Below are 14,826 nucleotides of genomic sequence, written 5' to 3'. Positions count from 1 at the left end.
TCACCATGTTGGCCAGGCTGGTCTTGAACTCCTGACCTCAGGTGATCCACCCACCTCGGCCTCCCAAAGTGCTGGAATTAAGGTGTGAGCCACCGCGCCCGGCCACTGCAATCTTTTAAACGAGATCTTGCATGAACTCATACCACTCATTACCGTGGGGTACAGCACCAAGCCATTTATGAGGGAGCTTCCCCCATGACCCACCACCTCCCACTAGGTCCCACCTCCAACACTGGGGGGTCAGATTTCAAGATGAGATTTAGAGAGGACAAATATCCAAACCATATCACAAAGGGAGCAAGTAACATGTTGTCTGACCCAGCTGGACTTTAAAACATCCAAGATCTAACTCCTAAGATAGCTAAGCATATATATTTACTTCTTGTTCTATTTATAAGTAGAAGGCACATTTAGGGGTGGGCGTGGTGGCTCATGTCTGTAATCCCAGCACTTTGGGAGGTCGAGGTGGGTGGATCACCTGAGGTCAGGAGTTCAAGACCAGCCTGGCCAACATGGTGAAACCCCGTCTCTACTAAAAATACAAAACTTAGCCAGGAATGGTGGTGGATGCCTGTAATCCCAGCTACTCGGGAGGCTGAGGCACGAGAATGGCTTGAACCCGGGAGGCAGAGGTTGCAGTGAGCCGAGATTGCGCCACTGCACTCCAGCCTGGGCAACAGAGCAAGACTCTCTCTCTCAAAAAAAGAAGGCACCCTTAGAACAAGATTTAAAGAACTCTAGGTGCCTGGGCACGGTAAATTGTCTTTCTTATTCATCTTCACTAATTAGTCTTTGCTTAGTCCAAGTCTAGTCAGTAACGTGCCTTCCCACCTCATCCTTAGCTTCTCTCGTTTACTGCAGCTGTGCAAATGTATCTCCAGGATAAATCCCTAGAAGTGGAATTGGTTAAGCCCAAGAATATAGTCATTGGTTGCACCAGTTTACACTTCCATCAGTGATGTATGAGTTTCTGTGCTTCTGCACCCCTTGACAACAGTGTATGAGCAAACTTTCTGATCTTGGCTAATTAGAAAGGTAAAAATGGTATCTCGGTGTGGCTTTACCTCATACTTGTCTTAAACGCGAGCTTGACATCTTTTCATGTTTCAAAGCCATTGGATTTTCTGTGCTGTGACATGCCAGTATCTTTTCATCCACTTACTAATTTGTAGGAGCTCTTGATATGTTACTGAAACCAGCTTTTTCTTGGTGATGAGTTGCAAATCAATAGCCAGTTTGCCATTTATCATTTGCCTGTGTTATGATTGGTTTTGCTGTACAAAAACATTATTTTTATTTAGTAAAATGTATCGGTCTTTTCTTTTCAAGTTTATGGGTTTGGTGTCATACTTAGAATGGCTGTTTCACTTCGTAAATATATTTTTAAAATTTTTCCCATGGCCTCTCTGATGGTTTTGAAACCATATGCAGTGTTTCTTCTCACCCACCATTTATTTTAATTTTTGTGGTACATAGTAGGTGTATATATTTATGGGGTACATGAGGTGTTTTGATACAGGCATGCATGTGTAATCATGACATGCTGGAGAATGGGTATCCATCCCCTCAAGCATTTATCCTTCGTGTTACAAACAATCCAATGATACTTTTAAATCCCTTTTAAAATACGACATGTGACCGGGTGCAGTGGCTCACACCTGTAATCCCAGCACTTTGTGAGGCTAAGGCGGGTGGATCACGAGTTGAGGACTTCGAGACCAGCCTGGCCTATATGGTGAAACCCTGTCTCTACTAAAAATACAAAAATTAGCCAGGAGTGGTGGCGCACGCCTGTAGTCCCAGTTACTTGGGAAGCTGAGGCAGAATAATCACTTGAACCCGGGAGGCGGAGGTTGCAGTGAGCCAAGATCGTGCCACTGCACTCCAGCCTGGGCAACAGAGCGAGACTCTGTCTCAACAAGAAGAAGAAAGATATGCAGAACCTAATGCTCTCACTTTGCTTATGCCTCTGAAACTTCTGCACAAAGGCCTTTGGGTTTTATCTTTGTGCCATTCTGCTAATTAGTTACTGCAGGGAAACAGAGGGGCTGTCCACTTAGTGACCAGCTAGACTAGTTGCTCCAGTGATGGGAGGCACCAAGCCTTCCCATTATTGTTGCCTGAGTTTGATGTGAGGTTTTCAGTCATGGGGCCAGGTTCAAGGCAGAAATCATTGAAAGTGTAGTCGTAGGGGGCATCTTCAAGGACAGACCGACACAGACCCCTTCAACGCTTACTGAATGTGTCACTTAACTTCTCTGACCCTCAGTATCTTCTTTTATAAACTGGAGATAATAATTGCACCTACCACCCAGGGCTATTGCGAGAATCAAGTAAGATAATGCAGATAAAGCGTTTAAAGCAGGGCCTGGTACGGAGTCACTGTTCGACAAAGGGAGCTTTTCTTAAGGTGACCGTCTTGAGCTAGGCCTTGAGGGACAGGGATGTTTGAAAAGAAGAGGGAGCGATCTTTATGGCTGGAGAATGCAGCATTCTGATTGTACCTGGGATTTTATTATGACTGAGTGACAACACAGAAAGGTCAGTGCCATTGAAAGAAGTTTTAGGCCAGGCTCGGTGGCTCACGTGTGTAATCCCAGCACCTTGGGAGTCCGAGGGCAGGCAGATCACCTGAGGTCAGGAGTTTTGAGACCAGCCTGGCCAACATGGTGAAACCCCGTCTCTACTAAAAATACAAAAATTAGCTGGGCATGGTGGCAGGCGCCTGTAATCCCAGCTACTCGGGAGGCTGAGGAAGGAGAATGGCATGAACCCGGGAGGCGGAGCTTGCAGTGAGCCGAGATCGCGCCATTGCACTCCAGCCTGGGCGACAGAGCCAGACTCCGTCTAAAAAAAAAAAAAAAAAAAAAAAATGCATTTTCCAGAGTGTTACAGGGTCAGTAATGGGACTGGGTTCTTTGGTCGTAGTTTCTATCTAAGCGCCATTCCTGAGCCTATCGCTGCAGGAAGGAGGATGGGGTGATTGAGTGGCCGGGCCTGGGTGCCACCCCTACCCCTGAAGCTGGGCGGTGAGGACAGCCCCCGCTCAAAGCACACACATTGACGCGGGAAGCGGGGGGTCAGAGGAAGCTCTTCGTGGAAAATGGAGGCGCCTTTGCCAAAAGTGGAGGGTGCGGGTTGGACGGTGAGCTGGCTTCTGGCTCCTTCCAGCTAGAAAATCCGGTCGTCCCGAGCTGGTAGGGCCTGAGCTCTCAGGTCGAGGGTGCCATTTTGGGTCCCCAGGATTCAGGGAGCCGCCCGGACCTGGCTGACCCCCGTGTCCCCACCCGGCCAGGCCCGGGGGATGCTCCAGAACCGCGTGCTGCTGTGGAAGGAGCAGTCTGAGGCCAGCCGCAGCCCGTCGCGCGCCCACTCCCCCGGCCTGCTAGGCCCCGCGCTGGGGCCGCCCTACCCCTCGGGCCGCCTGACGCCCACCCGCCTGGACATGGTGAGGCCCTGGGCGCCCCCGCCGCCGTTCGCGCCCCCGCCGCCCCCCGCGGGGCCCTGGGGCCTCAGGCCCCCAGCCTGGAGCCTCCTGCCCCCCAGGCTCCCGCTCTACGCCGCATCCCCCGGCCTGCCCTTCCGCCCCGGCGCGTTCTCGGCACCCCCCGCGTTCTCCGCGCCCCCGTGGTGGCCCGGCCGCCGCCCCCAGAACCCCTACGCCGACGCCTGGGACTGGGGGTGGGGGCTGGACTAGGGCGCGGCCCCCGCCCCCCCCCCCGCCCCACCCTCCCCTGCCCATCTCCCCCGCAGCCCCCGAGGCCCCTGGGAGAGTTCAGCTCCCCCCGCAGCCGGCACGGCTCCGGCTCCTACGGCACCGAGCCGGACGCGAGGCCCGCGTCCCAGCTAGAGCCAGACCGTCGCTCCCTGCCCCGCACGCCGTCGGCCTGTGAGTGCCCCCGCCCCGGGGCGGCAGGAGGGCCGGGAGAGGCGCGGGGGTGGGGCTGCATCAGGAGGGATCGAGGGCAGACGCCAGGAAGAACTTCCTGCTCATGTGCCGCCGCGCTCTCCCGCCCACAGCCTCGCTCTACAGCGGCAGCGCCCAAAGCTCGCGCTCCAACTCCTTTGGCGAGCGCCCGGGTGGCGGAGGGGGCGCCAGGAGAGTCCGCGCCCTGGTCTCCCACTCGGAGGGCGCCAACCACACGCTGCTGCGCTTCTCCGCTGGGGACGTGGTGGAGGTGTTGGTGCCCGAGGCCCAGAACGGCTGGCTCTACGGCAAGCTGGAGGGCTCGTCCGCGTGAGTGGGACCCTTGGAGGGGCCGGGGGTGGGTTGAGAAGAAGGCCCTGGGGGCCGGGAACCCGGGGACCTGCCGGACTGAGGCTTCCCTGGCCTCCCCCGGGGGCCTCGGACAATGCTCCTCTCCTCCCGACCCCCGCACCCTGCCTCAGTTTCCTCATTCATTCAGTGGGAGTAGGAAGAGCCGCCTTACCAAGTTCAGGATGACGGCCCTTGAGAGCGGGCAGAGGATGGGGGATGGGCAGGTTCTTCCAAGTGTGGAAATGGCAGAAATTCTATTGCTTGAGCACCTACTGTGTGCCTGCCTCTGGGAGGAGGCTGCTTCCCCTCTGCAGAGTCAGCCCTGGAACTCTGATGCAGGGGGCTGGGCTGGGAGTAGGGGCTTAAATGTGCTCACCTCTTTGCGGTCAGGCTCGGTGGAAATCCTGAAAGCACCTAAACTGGGCTGTTTTGACACTTGACGTGGAGGAGGAGTTGGGGAGTTTCATACAGTGAGGTTGCCAGAAAGCACGGAGGACAGCAGGGCTGGCAGCTAGCAGAGGGAATGGACAGGCACCACTGTCCTGCAGGGGAAAACGGGGCAGATGGGGCTGGCTGGAGCCAGGCAGTGCCCCCTCGGGGTTTCATGGGCAGGGTAGTGTACGGTGCCCACTCCTGCTGCAGGAGAGAAGCAGTGCAGGATGAATGCGTGCATGGGCAGAGCGGGTGGTGGCTGCCCACACCAGCCCACGGATGGATGAGTGGTCCTGTGCTTAATGGATGGTGGACAGGCGAATGGGTGGACCAGGGGATGTGCGTGTGGGTAGGTGGAGGTCTGTGTGTGCAAGTGGATGGCCCTAAATGGGGGGGGGGGGTCACTGACTGGGTGGTTAGGGACATGGGAGGATGCGCAGATGTGGACAGACACTGATGGGTGATTGGAGAGGTGTGAGTGGTGAGGGGGTGCTGGATGGATTCCTGGCTACACGGGGGATGGAGTATAGACAGGTGAGTGGGGGATAGGTGATGTATGGAGGGACACATAGTTAGGCGCGAAGGTCCATAGCTGGGCGGGTGACCACAGGGACAGGAACGGAAGGGGGTCAGTGGGGAGAGAGATGACTGAGAACGCCAATGATAGGGACACCCGCTGCTGGAGTGCCTGCTTCACAGACCCACAGCAGAGGACGGTGTGCTGCAGATGCCTTGGGGACCTGAGGATAGAACCTTCTAGATGGAGGCTGTCACACCCTCCTGGGATGTTCTGGGAACATCGTTCCATCCTTGACTCACATAGCCTGTTAGGGAAAAGGATAGCGTGTGTTATTATCAGTAGGCACTTGCAGGTGAAAACAGAAGTAAACATACTGAATTGATTGTAGTCTGTCAATTCGAGGTGAAGTAGCTTCCAGTGACCCTGAGGGGAGGATGTCTTCTTTTGGTCATTGTCCCCAGGCCTGGCTTCTTTTGGTCATTGTCCTCTGCCTCTGCCCCACAGGAGCGGCTGGTTCCCCGAGGCCTACGTGAAGGCTCTGGAGGAGGGGCCCGTGAATCCCATGACCCCCGTGACCCCCATGACCTCCATGTCCCCCATGACACCCATGATGCCCATGAACCCCGGGAACAAGCTGCCTTCCAGGTACCTGAGTCATCAGGGGTGGGGCAGGGGTGAGGATGCCGGCAAGGGTGTCACTGCCCAGCGGAGAGGATCTGCAAGGTGCAGGCTTGTTTTTTGTTTTTGTTTTTTGTTTTTTTTTTTGAGATGGAGTCTCACCCTGTCACCCAGGCTGGAGTGCAGTGGCGCCATCTTGGCTCACTGCAACCTCTGCCTCCTGCATTCAAGCGATTCTCCTGCCTGAGCCTCCCAAGTAGCTGGTACTACAGGCACACACCACCACACCTAGCTACTTTTTGTATTTTTAGTAGCGACAGGGTTTCACTATGTTGGCCAGGCTGGTCTTGAACTCCTGACCTCAGGTGATCCACCCCGGCCTCCCAAAGTGCTGGGATTACAGGCATGAGTCACTGCACCCAGGTGGCAAGGTGCAGTCTTGAGTGGGCCCAGCCCCCTTCAGCCCCTGGAGAACCACCAGCCCTGAGCCCCTCTCTCTGCCCTGAAGGTCACTGCGTCCATCCCTCTGCCTCCTCTCAGGACCTCCCTCCAGTCAACAGTCTCCTTTCACGCAGGTGCGGGGAGGAAGCTGTCGGATGCCTCCTGCCTAAGGTGCCCCAGCTACTGGCAGGACAAGGGATTGGACAGGCCCCAACCCCCTTCCTTCCCCCTCCTTTCTCTGGACTTAGGTCCTACCCACTCCGGGGCAGCCACAGCCTCGATGACCTCCTGGACCGGCCGGGCAACTCCATAGCACCCTCGGAGTACTGGGATGGCCAGTCCCGCTCCCGCACCCCAAGCCGGGTGCCAAGCCGTGCCCCGAGCCCTGCACCTCCACCCTTGCCCAGCAGCCGCCGCAGCAGCATGGGCAGCACAGCAGTTGCCACTGACGTCAAGGTGAGCCCTCGCCCGCCCTCTCTTGGGGCCTCCAGCGGGCAGGGAGGCAGGAGAGCAGGGATCCCGAGGCTCTGTCACCGGCTGTCTGGCAGGGGACCCGCCTACCTGGCCTCAGTCTGTTCCTCAGTGCAGGGAGGGGTGGTGTGGGGCTGAGTCTGGGCTGAAGGGGAAGACCAGGGTCTCAGGGCAGGGTGTGGCCTGGGGCTGGCCAGTAGGACGGGGCTGGGGGAGGCCAGGGAGGGCATCTCCGATGGAGCCACCCCGGTCTTATCCTGGGGGCGTGGTTAGTCCTCGGAGGTGGTGCTCTGGCCCAGGGGTTTCTCACTTCTGCAACCCACAGAATTCTGGGCTTCAGAACGTCAGGGTCTCATTTCCCAGGAGCCTGGCATGGCAGGGGCTCTCTGGCCCAGTCCTCTGCCCTTGGGCATGGGGAGAGGGAGGGGAGGAGCAAGGGATTGCTTGCCCCTCTCCCCACCAAACCAGCCCTTCCCCACCCCCACTGCAGAAACTGATGTCCTCAGAGCAGTACCCACCACAGGAGCTCTTCCCGAGGTGAGTCCTCACATGGGGCCCAAACAGTGAGGAGGGTGGCAGGTGCGGTGGCACACACTTGTAGTCCCAGCTACTAGGGAGACTGGGGCAGGAGGATCTCTTGATTCCAACAGTTCAACATCAGCTTGAGCAACACTGTGAGACCCTATCTCTTAAAAGAAAGAAAAAAAGATGAAGTGGGGCAAGGAGTGGATGGAGACCAAATAGGGGCAGGAGGCAGGACCCAGCTCAGTTGCCCAGCTGCCTTCCTGAGCCACGGCCAGGTGGGGATCATCTGCCCTTCTCACCCCCTTCTCTCCTCCTACAGGGGCACAAATCCTTTTGCCACCGTCAAGCTTCGTCCCACCATCACCAATGACCGCTCAGCACCCCTCATCCGCTGAGGCGGGGTCCGAGGTCGTACCCCACAGTGCACCTGCCCAGGGGCTGTTCAGAGCTGGCAATGGCAGTGACAGCAGCAACAGCAGCAGATCCAAGAAGCGGGGCCCTGAGACGGGGGGTGGCTGCCCTCCCCAGACCACCCCGGCAGCCTGAGCAGCTCCAAAGCACTGGCTTGGGGTCCGAGACCTTCAAAGTAAAGCAGGCGGAATAGGGGGACAGGACAATTTCTCCCCCCCCAGGGGCTCCAGGACTCTCCCTGGGGGGCCCACCTCTTGCCCCCTAACCTCTTTCCCCCTTTTCTGCCCCCGTGGGGAGGAGCCCCTTGTACCTGCTCCGTGCCCAACACATGCCCTCTCTGTACATCTTTTGTAAATGATGACAAATAAAGGAAGTGGACGCAAAGTGATGCGGCAGCAGGATTGGTGGTGTCTTATTTGGGGGACAGGGCAGGGGGTGAGGGATAGAGACTCCCCCATTGGAGAATGGGGTCTAGGGGGTACTGAGGTCCTGGCTGTTCCCCGGGAAGCCATCTCACTCCCAGCCCCTTGTTTGGAGAACTCTTTAGGGCTGCCCCAAAGCCCTCGCGCTGCAGCCCCCATCTCCACCTGCTCTCATTTCGACGTGTGGGTTTCCTAGGAAGTAGCGGCTGCTCGGGTCAGGGGAGAGGTGGCAATGGCCAAGGGCTGGGACCACCAGCAAGCTGCCCTCAGGCGGCCTGGACACAGCACCCTTTGTTTTGGCCCCTCCCCGCCCCCACATTCCCAGGCACAGGCGTGGATTAGCTTCATTCTAGAGAAAGCTGCCAGCCCCTCCTGGAATGTGGCCTGGGGCGGGGGGTTGGGGCGGGGGCAGATGAGGCACTGAGGTGATTAGAACCGTTGGGGTCTCTTCAGGGCAGGGCTGTGCCCCCAGCACCAGACTAGGACCCCGTGGGCAAGGTCTCTGTGTCTACCACCCCAGGCTCCAGGAGGCAGAGGGATTCTCTTCCTCCCTCCTGGACTGGCTTGGGACAGGGAGCCCACCGCGGAGGCCCAGTCTGGCCTGGGGCTCCCAGTCTCTTCTCCCCTCCTGGACAAAAGCCTCTTAGCAGGGGTGAGGTGTGGTGGGGGCACACACTCTAAGCTCCAGGCCTGGGGGAGGGAGCGTCAGGCGGGAGTCGGCCAGAGGCTCAGCCCAGGCTGGTGGGAAGCTGGGGTGTCTGGCAGCCCCCATCCGGGTAAGCTTCACCGGGAGCTGCGGCGGCGGCCCCTCCCTGCAGGCCTCAGGAGATGTGAGGCTGGACCCCCAAACCCACTAGGCAGGCTCAGGTGAGTGTGATGTGAGGGCTGCCTGGGATCACCCTCCTGTCTCCACCTTCAAGTGGCTGCCCCTGTGACAAGAGGACAACAGGCAGGAAAAGCCACAACCTGGTCCTAGTGGAGGAGGGGCAGAGTCCCAGATACCCTGGGGGTGGTGGCACTGCCCAGTGCCAGGAGGGACACTCCAGGCAGGAGGGCAGGAGGCTATCCCCAGCCCCTGCCTCCTGGTGCACCTGTCTCTGAGTACACCCTCCTCATCTGTTATGGGGGCGCTTGTAACTGCTGTGAGGGCCCCGGGTGGAGCCCCAGGAATGAGACAGGCTTTGGAGCCATTCTTTTCATATAGAGGGTTTGAGGTTTGGAGGGCAGAAGGCCACTCTCTCAGTGCTGCTAAGGTTCCTACCTGTCTGGCAGAAGCCAGACACCTGACTCCTCTCCCGCAAGATTCCCAGCTGGCCTCGGGGTGATCAATCACCCATCTTACATCGGAGGAAAGGGAGGTTGGGAGAGGGGAGGCGACCGGCCCAAGTCAGGGAGGCAATCCATGGCTGAGCTGAGATGCATGGGAACTCAGCTCCCCTGGCTGATATCTGTTGAAAGTGGCTTTTGTCCCCTTAATGTTCTAATGACAATAGTCATTTGTGATCACTGAGAAACATTAGGAACATGGCGGAAGGCTAAAGAGGAAAATCACGCACACCGGCCCTTTGCAGCCGGCATCTGCCCCTCTGCTGTTTGTTCTGTTGTCCCGAGACCCTCACGCGTACGGGGCGACTTTGGTGCTGGACGCCCACCTCCAGGCACATACCTGCTCCACTTCCCGACGCCTTCCACCTGAGGCCCTGGGGGGCCAGCAGTTGTCCTTCAGAGGGAGCCTGCCGAGGTGCAGAGTCAGGTGGGACCCGTAGTCCTCCCCTCGTCCTTCAGCGCCCTTTGCAGGAGAAGGAGACTTGGGGTGAGAGTCCTACCTCCGTTTCCCCTTTTGGTTCCCAGACCTGAGCCACCCTCCCGTGGGTAGCCCTGTGCCTCAGTTTCCCCATGCTTCGTCTCCATCCCCCTCCTTCTCTAGGCTGCTGGCCCAGCCCCTCCCTCTTGTCCCCGCCCCCTCCCAACAGAGGCAGCGATGGGCGCTGGCGGCCCCCGGCGGGGCGAGGGCCCCCCAGACGGCGGCTGGGGCTGGGTGGTGCTGGGCGCCTGCTTTGTGGTCACCGGCTTCGCCTACGGCTTCCCCAAAGCCGTGAGCGTCTTCTTCCGCGCGCTCATGCGCGACTTCGACGCCGGCTACAGCGACACGGCCTGGGTGTCCTCCATCATGCTAGCCATGCTCTACGGCACGGGTCAGTGTCCCCGCCCGGCCCTCCGCCTCCCCGGGACCCCTGGGATCCGGAACCAGGAGACACCCGAGCCCCTGAGCATCCCCCTGACCCTCGGGGTGGCCCCCGAAGTCCCTTCCTGCCTGTGGGAACCCTGGCACCAGAAAGAGGGGAAGAGAGGGCGGGAGGGAGACAGCGGCCAGAGGCGGGGCCGGCCCAGGGGGCTGCCCTGCGAGCTCAGAGGGCCCCTTCTAAGACCCACAGCCGCCCATTGTAGAGGCAGGAAAGCTGAGATCTACAGAAGCACTCCCCCTCCCTGCAGCCCTGACCTGTAGCTGGGGGCTTGCTGGAGTTCCCATCCTGGGAGCCGGGGCTGCGGAGGAATCCCAGTCTGTGCCAGGGCGGGACTTGGAGGCTGTGAAGGTTAAAGGGGTGCGGAAGCCCTCGCTCTGCTTGGGGTTTGGGTTCGCAGGATGGGGTGCTCTGAGCCTTGCCCTCGCAGGATGCTGTCTCTTTGGCCTGTCCCCTCCAAGCTGTGTGACCTTGGCCAGACAATGCCCTTCTCTCTGTGTCCCTGAGCCGGAGGTGACCTTATTCCTTAGAGGACTCAAGCCATCCCGGGACCCGGGTGGTGACCCTGCCCTGCCCACAGGCCCCGTGTCCAGCATCCTCGTGACCCGCTTTGGCTGTCGCCCGGTGATGCTGGCGGGTGGGCTGCTGGCTTCCGCGGGCATGATCCTAGCTTCCTTTGCCACGCGCCTCCTGGAGCTCTACCTGACCGCTGGGGTGCTCACAGGTGAGGGCCCCCTGGTCTCCTCTCCGCTGGGTTGGGGGTCGGGGGTTCTTATTGCAAGATCTGTCCTCGGTTTCCCTATGAGGGACAGTCTTCGAAGTCCCTCGGCTGGGTTCCCGGATCTGCTGGGTTCCCGGATCTGCTGGGTTCCCGGGCCTGGCCCCTCCCTCCTGTGGGGGCCAGGGAGGGGCTCTCCGGGGACCCCGGCACAGCGCCGCCTCGCCCGCAGGCCTGGGCCTGGCCCTCAACTTCCAGCCGTCGCTCATCATGCTGGGGCTGTACTTCGAGCGGCGGCGGCCTCTGGCCAACGGGCTGGCGGCGGCGGGCAGCCCCGTGTTCCTGTCCGCGCTGTCGCCGCTCGGCCAGCAGCTGCTGGAGCGCTTCGGCTGGCGCGGCGGCTTCCTGCTGCTCGGCGGGCTCCTGCTGCACTGCTGCGCCTGCGGGGCTGTCATGAGGCCGCCGCCCGGGCCGGGCCCGCGACCGCGCAGGGACAGCGCCGGCGACCGCGCCGGGGACGCTCTGGGCGAGGCGGAGGCTGACGGTGCGGGGCTGCAGCTGCGCGAGGCATCCCCCAGGGTCCGGCCCCGCCGGCGCCTGCTGGACTTGGCAGTGTGCACCGACCGCGCCTTCGCCGTGTACGCCGTCACCAAGTTCCTGATGGCGCTCGGGCTCTTCGTCCCCGCCATCCTGCTGGTGAACTACGCCAAGGACGCGGGCGTGCCCGACACCGACGCCGCCTTCCTGCTGTCCATCGTGGGCTTCGTGGACATCGTGGCGCGCCCGGCGTGCGGCGCCCTGGCGGGCCTGGCGCGTCTGCGACCGCACGTCCCGTATCTGTTCAGCGTGGCCCTGCTGGCCAATGGGCTCACAGACCTGAGCAGCGCACGCGCGCGCTCCTACGGCGCCCTCGTCGCCTTCTGCGTCGCCTTCGGCCTCTCCTACGGCATGGTGGGCGCGCTGCAGTTCGAGGTGCTCATGGCGGCTGTGGGCGCGCCCCGCTTCCCCAGTGCGCTGGGCCTGGTGTTGCTCGTGGAGGCCGTGGCTGTGCTCATCGGACCGCCCTCTGCCGGTGCGCCCCGAAGGAAGAGGGGGTGGCGAGCCTAGTGCTCCTTAGACCCAGGGAAGCTCCATCCCCGTCTCAGATGGAACTTCCAGGGATGAGGAGAAGGGGCAGTCGGGTGGGTGGACTCCCCTTCACGGCCAGTTAGTCCCTCCTCCAAGCCGGACCGCCCGCTCTGGGTGAGGACAGAAAAGCCCAGGAAGGTGCGGGGAAGAAAGCAACACTGGTAGCTGGCCAGATCTGCCATCCCAAGCAGTTGGCACAAGGCCATCTGAAGCGCAGGTGCTTATTCTCATTTTGCAGATGAGGAAACTGAGGCACAAAGCCTTAGCGCAAGTTGCAGCCCCAGAATGAGAGCCTCAGTGTACCCGATGCTAAATGCCCACGCCTTTAGAATGGTGCATCTAGAATGGTGACTGGAATGGGGACAGTATCTTTAGGAAACTGGTGTTGGGGCCAGAAACAGAGTGGGGGTGCTCAGCGGGCAGATGGGGAGAAGCACTGGTGTCTTTCACTGTGCAGATGGCCTGCTGGCACTTGTCACCGTCACCCTTAGGAAGTCATCGTCATGAGGGTGGTCAGGGAAGGCTTCCTGGAATATCCCCCAGGTGAAGGCACAGCATGGATGGGCAGGGCTTGTTGGGGGGGGAACAGCGTCCTTATGCAAGCAAGGCAGGAACCAAAATTGGAAAGGTGGGAGTGGGGGACATGAGGGTTTTCCTGGGTTGTCAAGTTATCTTGAAACAGCAAGGGAGCCTGCCTTTGAGTCCCAGAGGCTAGAGGGCTGTGAGATGGTGCAGTAACCAGGGAGGACACCTTGCGGGGGCCGCAGGCTGCACTGAGATGGGGTGAGCTGCCCGTCCTTCCTTCAGGGCTGGGCTAATCAAGTGCCCTCACTGAGCTCTGTCATCCCACCTGACCCAGTGAGAACGGCAAAGTCCCTGAGCCAGTGTGTGGGCAGGCCACAAAACCAGCCTGCCCAGGCCTCAAGGAACCGTCTTCCATTTCTTGTGTGAATCTGGATGGATCTGATGGGCAGAGGAGGTGCATGGGGTGAGGAGAATGACCTAGAGAGAGGGTGGAGCACACAGACAAACCACACTTTAGGGGGAAATACTTGCAATTAAGAGATTTTCCTGGTCGGGTGTAGTGGCTCATGCATGTAATCCCAGCGCTTTGGGGGGCTGAGGCCAGAAGTCTGAAACCAGCCGGGGCAACATGGCAAAACCCTGTCTCTACCAAAACAAAACAAAACAAAATTAGCTAGGTGTGGTGGCGTGCACCTCTGGTTCCAGCTACTCAGGAGGCTGAAGTGGGAAGATGGCTTGAGCCCAGGAGGTGAAGGTTGCAGTGAGCCAAGATGGCACCACTACATTCCAGCCTGGGCAATGGAGTGAGACCCTGTCTCAAAAGAATAAGAAAATTCCTGAAGCCAGGTGCAGTGGTTCACACCTGTAATCCCAGCACTTTGAGAGGCCAAGTCGGGAGGATCCCTTGAGCTCAGGAGTTCAGGACCAGCCTGGGCAACACAGCAAGACCCCATCCCTAAAAAAAATGTAATAAAAGAGAGACTTTCCTGAGTTTGAAAGTAGTATCTACAAGGGATAGAAGCCTTGAGAAATAGAGAAGGAAGTGAGTTACTGGCCCACAAGCCCCACCTGTGCTGATGATGGCTTGGTCTGGGATGCTCATTGGCCTCCTGGGACAGAGGGCTGGGAGGACTAAGCCAAGCCCCTGAGGACCAGGGCATTTACATGGCAACAGCAAGAGGTGGAGGCCCCCAGGAGGGCAGAGCTAAGCCCAGGGCCCCCTCCCCGCTCCCACCCCAGATACCCCACTGCCAAGCAAGTCACAGGACACTTGTGGGGCTTGAATCAGAGGGTGGAGGGGACGCCTCACCAAAAGCCACATATCATTTAAGCAATTGAGGTCCAGGGACAGCAAGTGACATTTTTAAGGTTTCAAATGGCAGAATCCACATGGGGTTTTACATCTGTAAAACAGGAATAAAGAGTGGGCATGTATGTGTCACCCAGGAGCCTCACCAAGTCAGTGGCACCACCCTTGACCTGAGAGTGCAGGAAAGTGAGGGGAGGACCCCACAGGACCTTACCTCTCCCTCCTCTTCCTGCTCCTCCCCAGGCCGCCTGGTGGATGCGTTGAAGAACTATGAGATCATCTTCTACCTGGCCGGTTCTGAGGTGGCCCTGGCCGGGGTCTTCATGGCTGTCGCCACCAACTGCTGCCTGCGTTGTGCTAAAGCTGCCCCGTCAGGCCCAGGCACTGAGGGCGGACCCAGTGACACTGAGGACGCTGAGGCTGAAGGGGACTCTGAGCCCCTGCCTGTTGTTGCAGAGGAACCCGGCAACCTGGAGGCCCTGGAGGTGCTCAGCGCCCGGGGCGAGCCCACAGAACCAGAAATAGAGGCGAGGCCGAGGCTGGCTGCCGAGTCTGTGTAACTCAGGGTGCGCTGGGTGGGGTGGCCCAGTGACTTGGGAACACAGCTTCTTGTCTCAGAGAGCCTGGTACGCTGGGAGGCTGGTCTGGGGTGGTCACTCCCGGGGTCCACGTCTGGGCTCCAGTTGATCCCCTGGGTGTCTGGGAACTGCCTCCCTCATCTGTGCCCCAAGTTCCGCCAGGCCCTGCCCCATCGCCAGTGAAGCTGCTATGGAGCAACAGGAAACTGTTGATAAAGCTCAGCTGA

General features: G+C 59.5%; 2 protein-coding genes and 2 long non-coding RNA genes across 7 annotated transcripts in view; 2 read left to right on the top strand and 2 right to left on the bottom strand.

Annotated features, from left to right (window-relative positions):
* The window catches only part of BAIAP2L2 (BAR/IMD domain containing adaptor protein 2 like 2), a 26,417-nt gene extending 18,342 nt beyond the window's left edge, over nucleotides 1-8,075 (top strand). For 2 of the 4 annotated variants that reach the window (XM_031005600.3, XM_063704744.1), the window contains 2 exons: nucleotides 3,296-3,448; nucleotides 3,754-4,698. In XM_031005600.3, the coding sequence (XP_030861460.2) occupies nucleotides 3,296-3,448; nucleotides 3,754-4,698 (1,098 nt within the window). Of the gene's footprint in view, nucleotides 1-3,295; nucleotides 3,449-3,753; nucleotides 4,699-5,714; nucleotides 5,856-6,517 lie in introns of those variants that run through there. The other 2 variants (XM_031005601.3, XM_063704743.1) reach the window with 2 other exon arrangements.
* LOC134758205 (uncharacterized) lies at nucleotides 5,173-11,139 on the bottom strand. Its single transcript, XR_010133140.1, has 4 exons — nucleotides 11,064-11,139; nucleotides 9,765-9,887; nucleotides 7,259-7,426; nucleotides 5,173-5,514 (listed from the first exon to the last, which is right to left on the bottom strand). It is a non-coding gene; the product is annotated as an uncharacterized lncRNA (long non-coding RNA).
* Nucleotides 10,039-14,826, top strand: SLC16A8 (solute carrier family 16 member 8). Its single transcript, XM_031005602.3, has 4 exons — nucleotides 10,039-10,293; nucleotides 10,922-11,065; nucleotides 11,292-12,131; nucleotides 14,265-14,826. The coding sequence occupies exons 1-4, from the start codon at nucleotides 10,080-10,082 to the stop codon at nucleotides 14,579-14,581; spliced, it is 1,515 nt and encodes a 504-aa protein (XP_030861462.2). The 5' UTR covers nucleotides 10,039-10,079; the 3' UTR covers nucleotides 14,582-14,826.
* LOC129529502 (uncharacterized) lies at nucleotides 12,125-14,360 on the bottom strand. Its single transcript, XR_008675034.2, has 4 exons — nucleotides 14,236-14,360; nucleotides 14,022-14,115; nucleotides 13,575-13,667; nucleotides 12,125-13,357 (listed from the first exon to the last, which is right to left on the bottom strand). It is a non-coding gene; the product is annotated as an uncharacterized lncRNA (long non-coding RNA).

The sequence above is a fragment of the Gorilla gorilla genome, chromosome 23 (genome assembly GCF_029281585.2).
Source record: "Gorilla gorilla gorilla isolate KB3781 chromosome 23, NHGRI_mGorGor1-v2.1_pri, whole genome shotgun sequence".
Classification (NCBI taxonomy): domain Eukaryota; kingdom Metazoa; phylum Chordata; class Mammalia; order Primates; family Hominidae; genus Gorilla; species Gorilla gorilla.
This window is presented reverse-complemented; position numbering and strand designations above follow the sequence as displayed.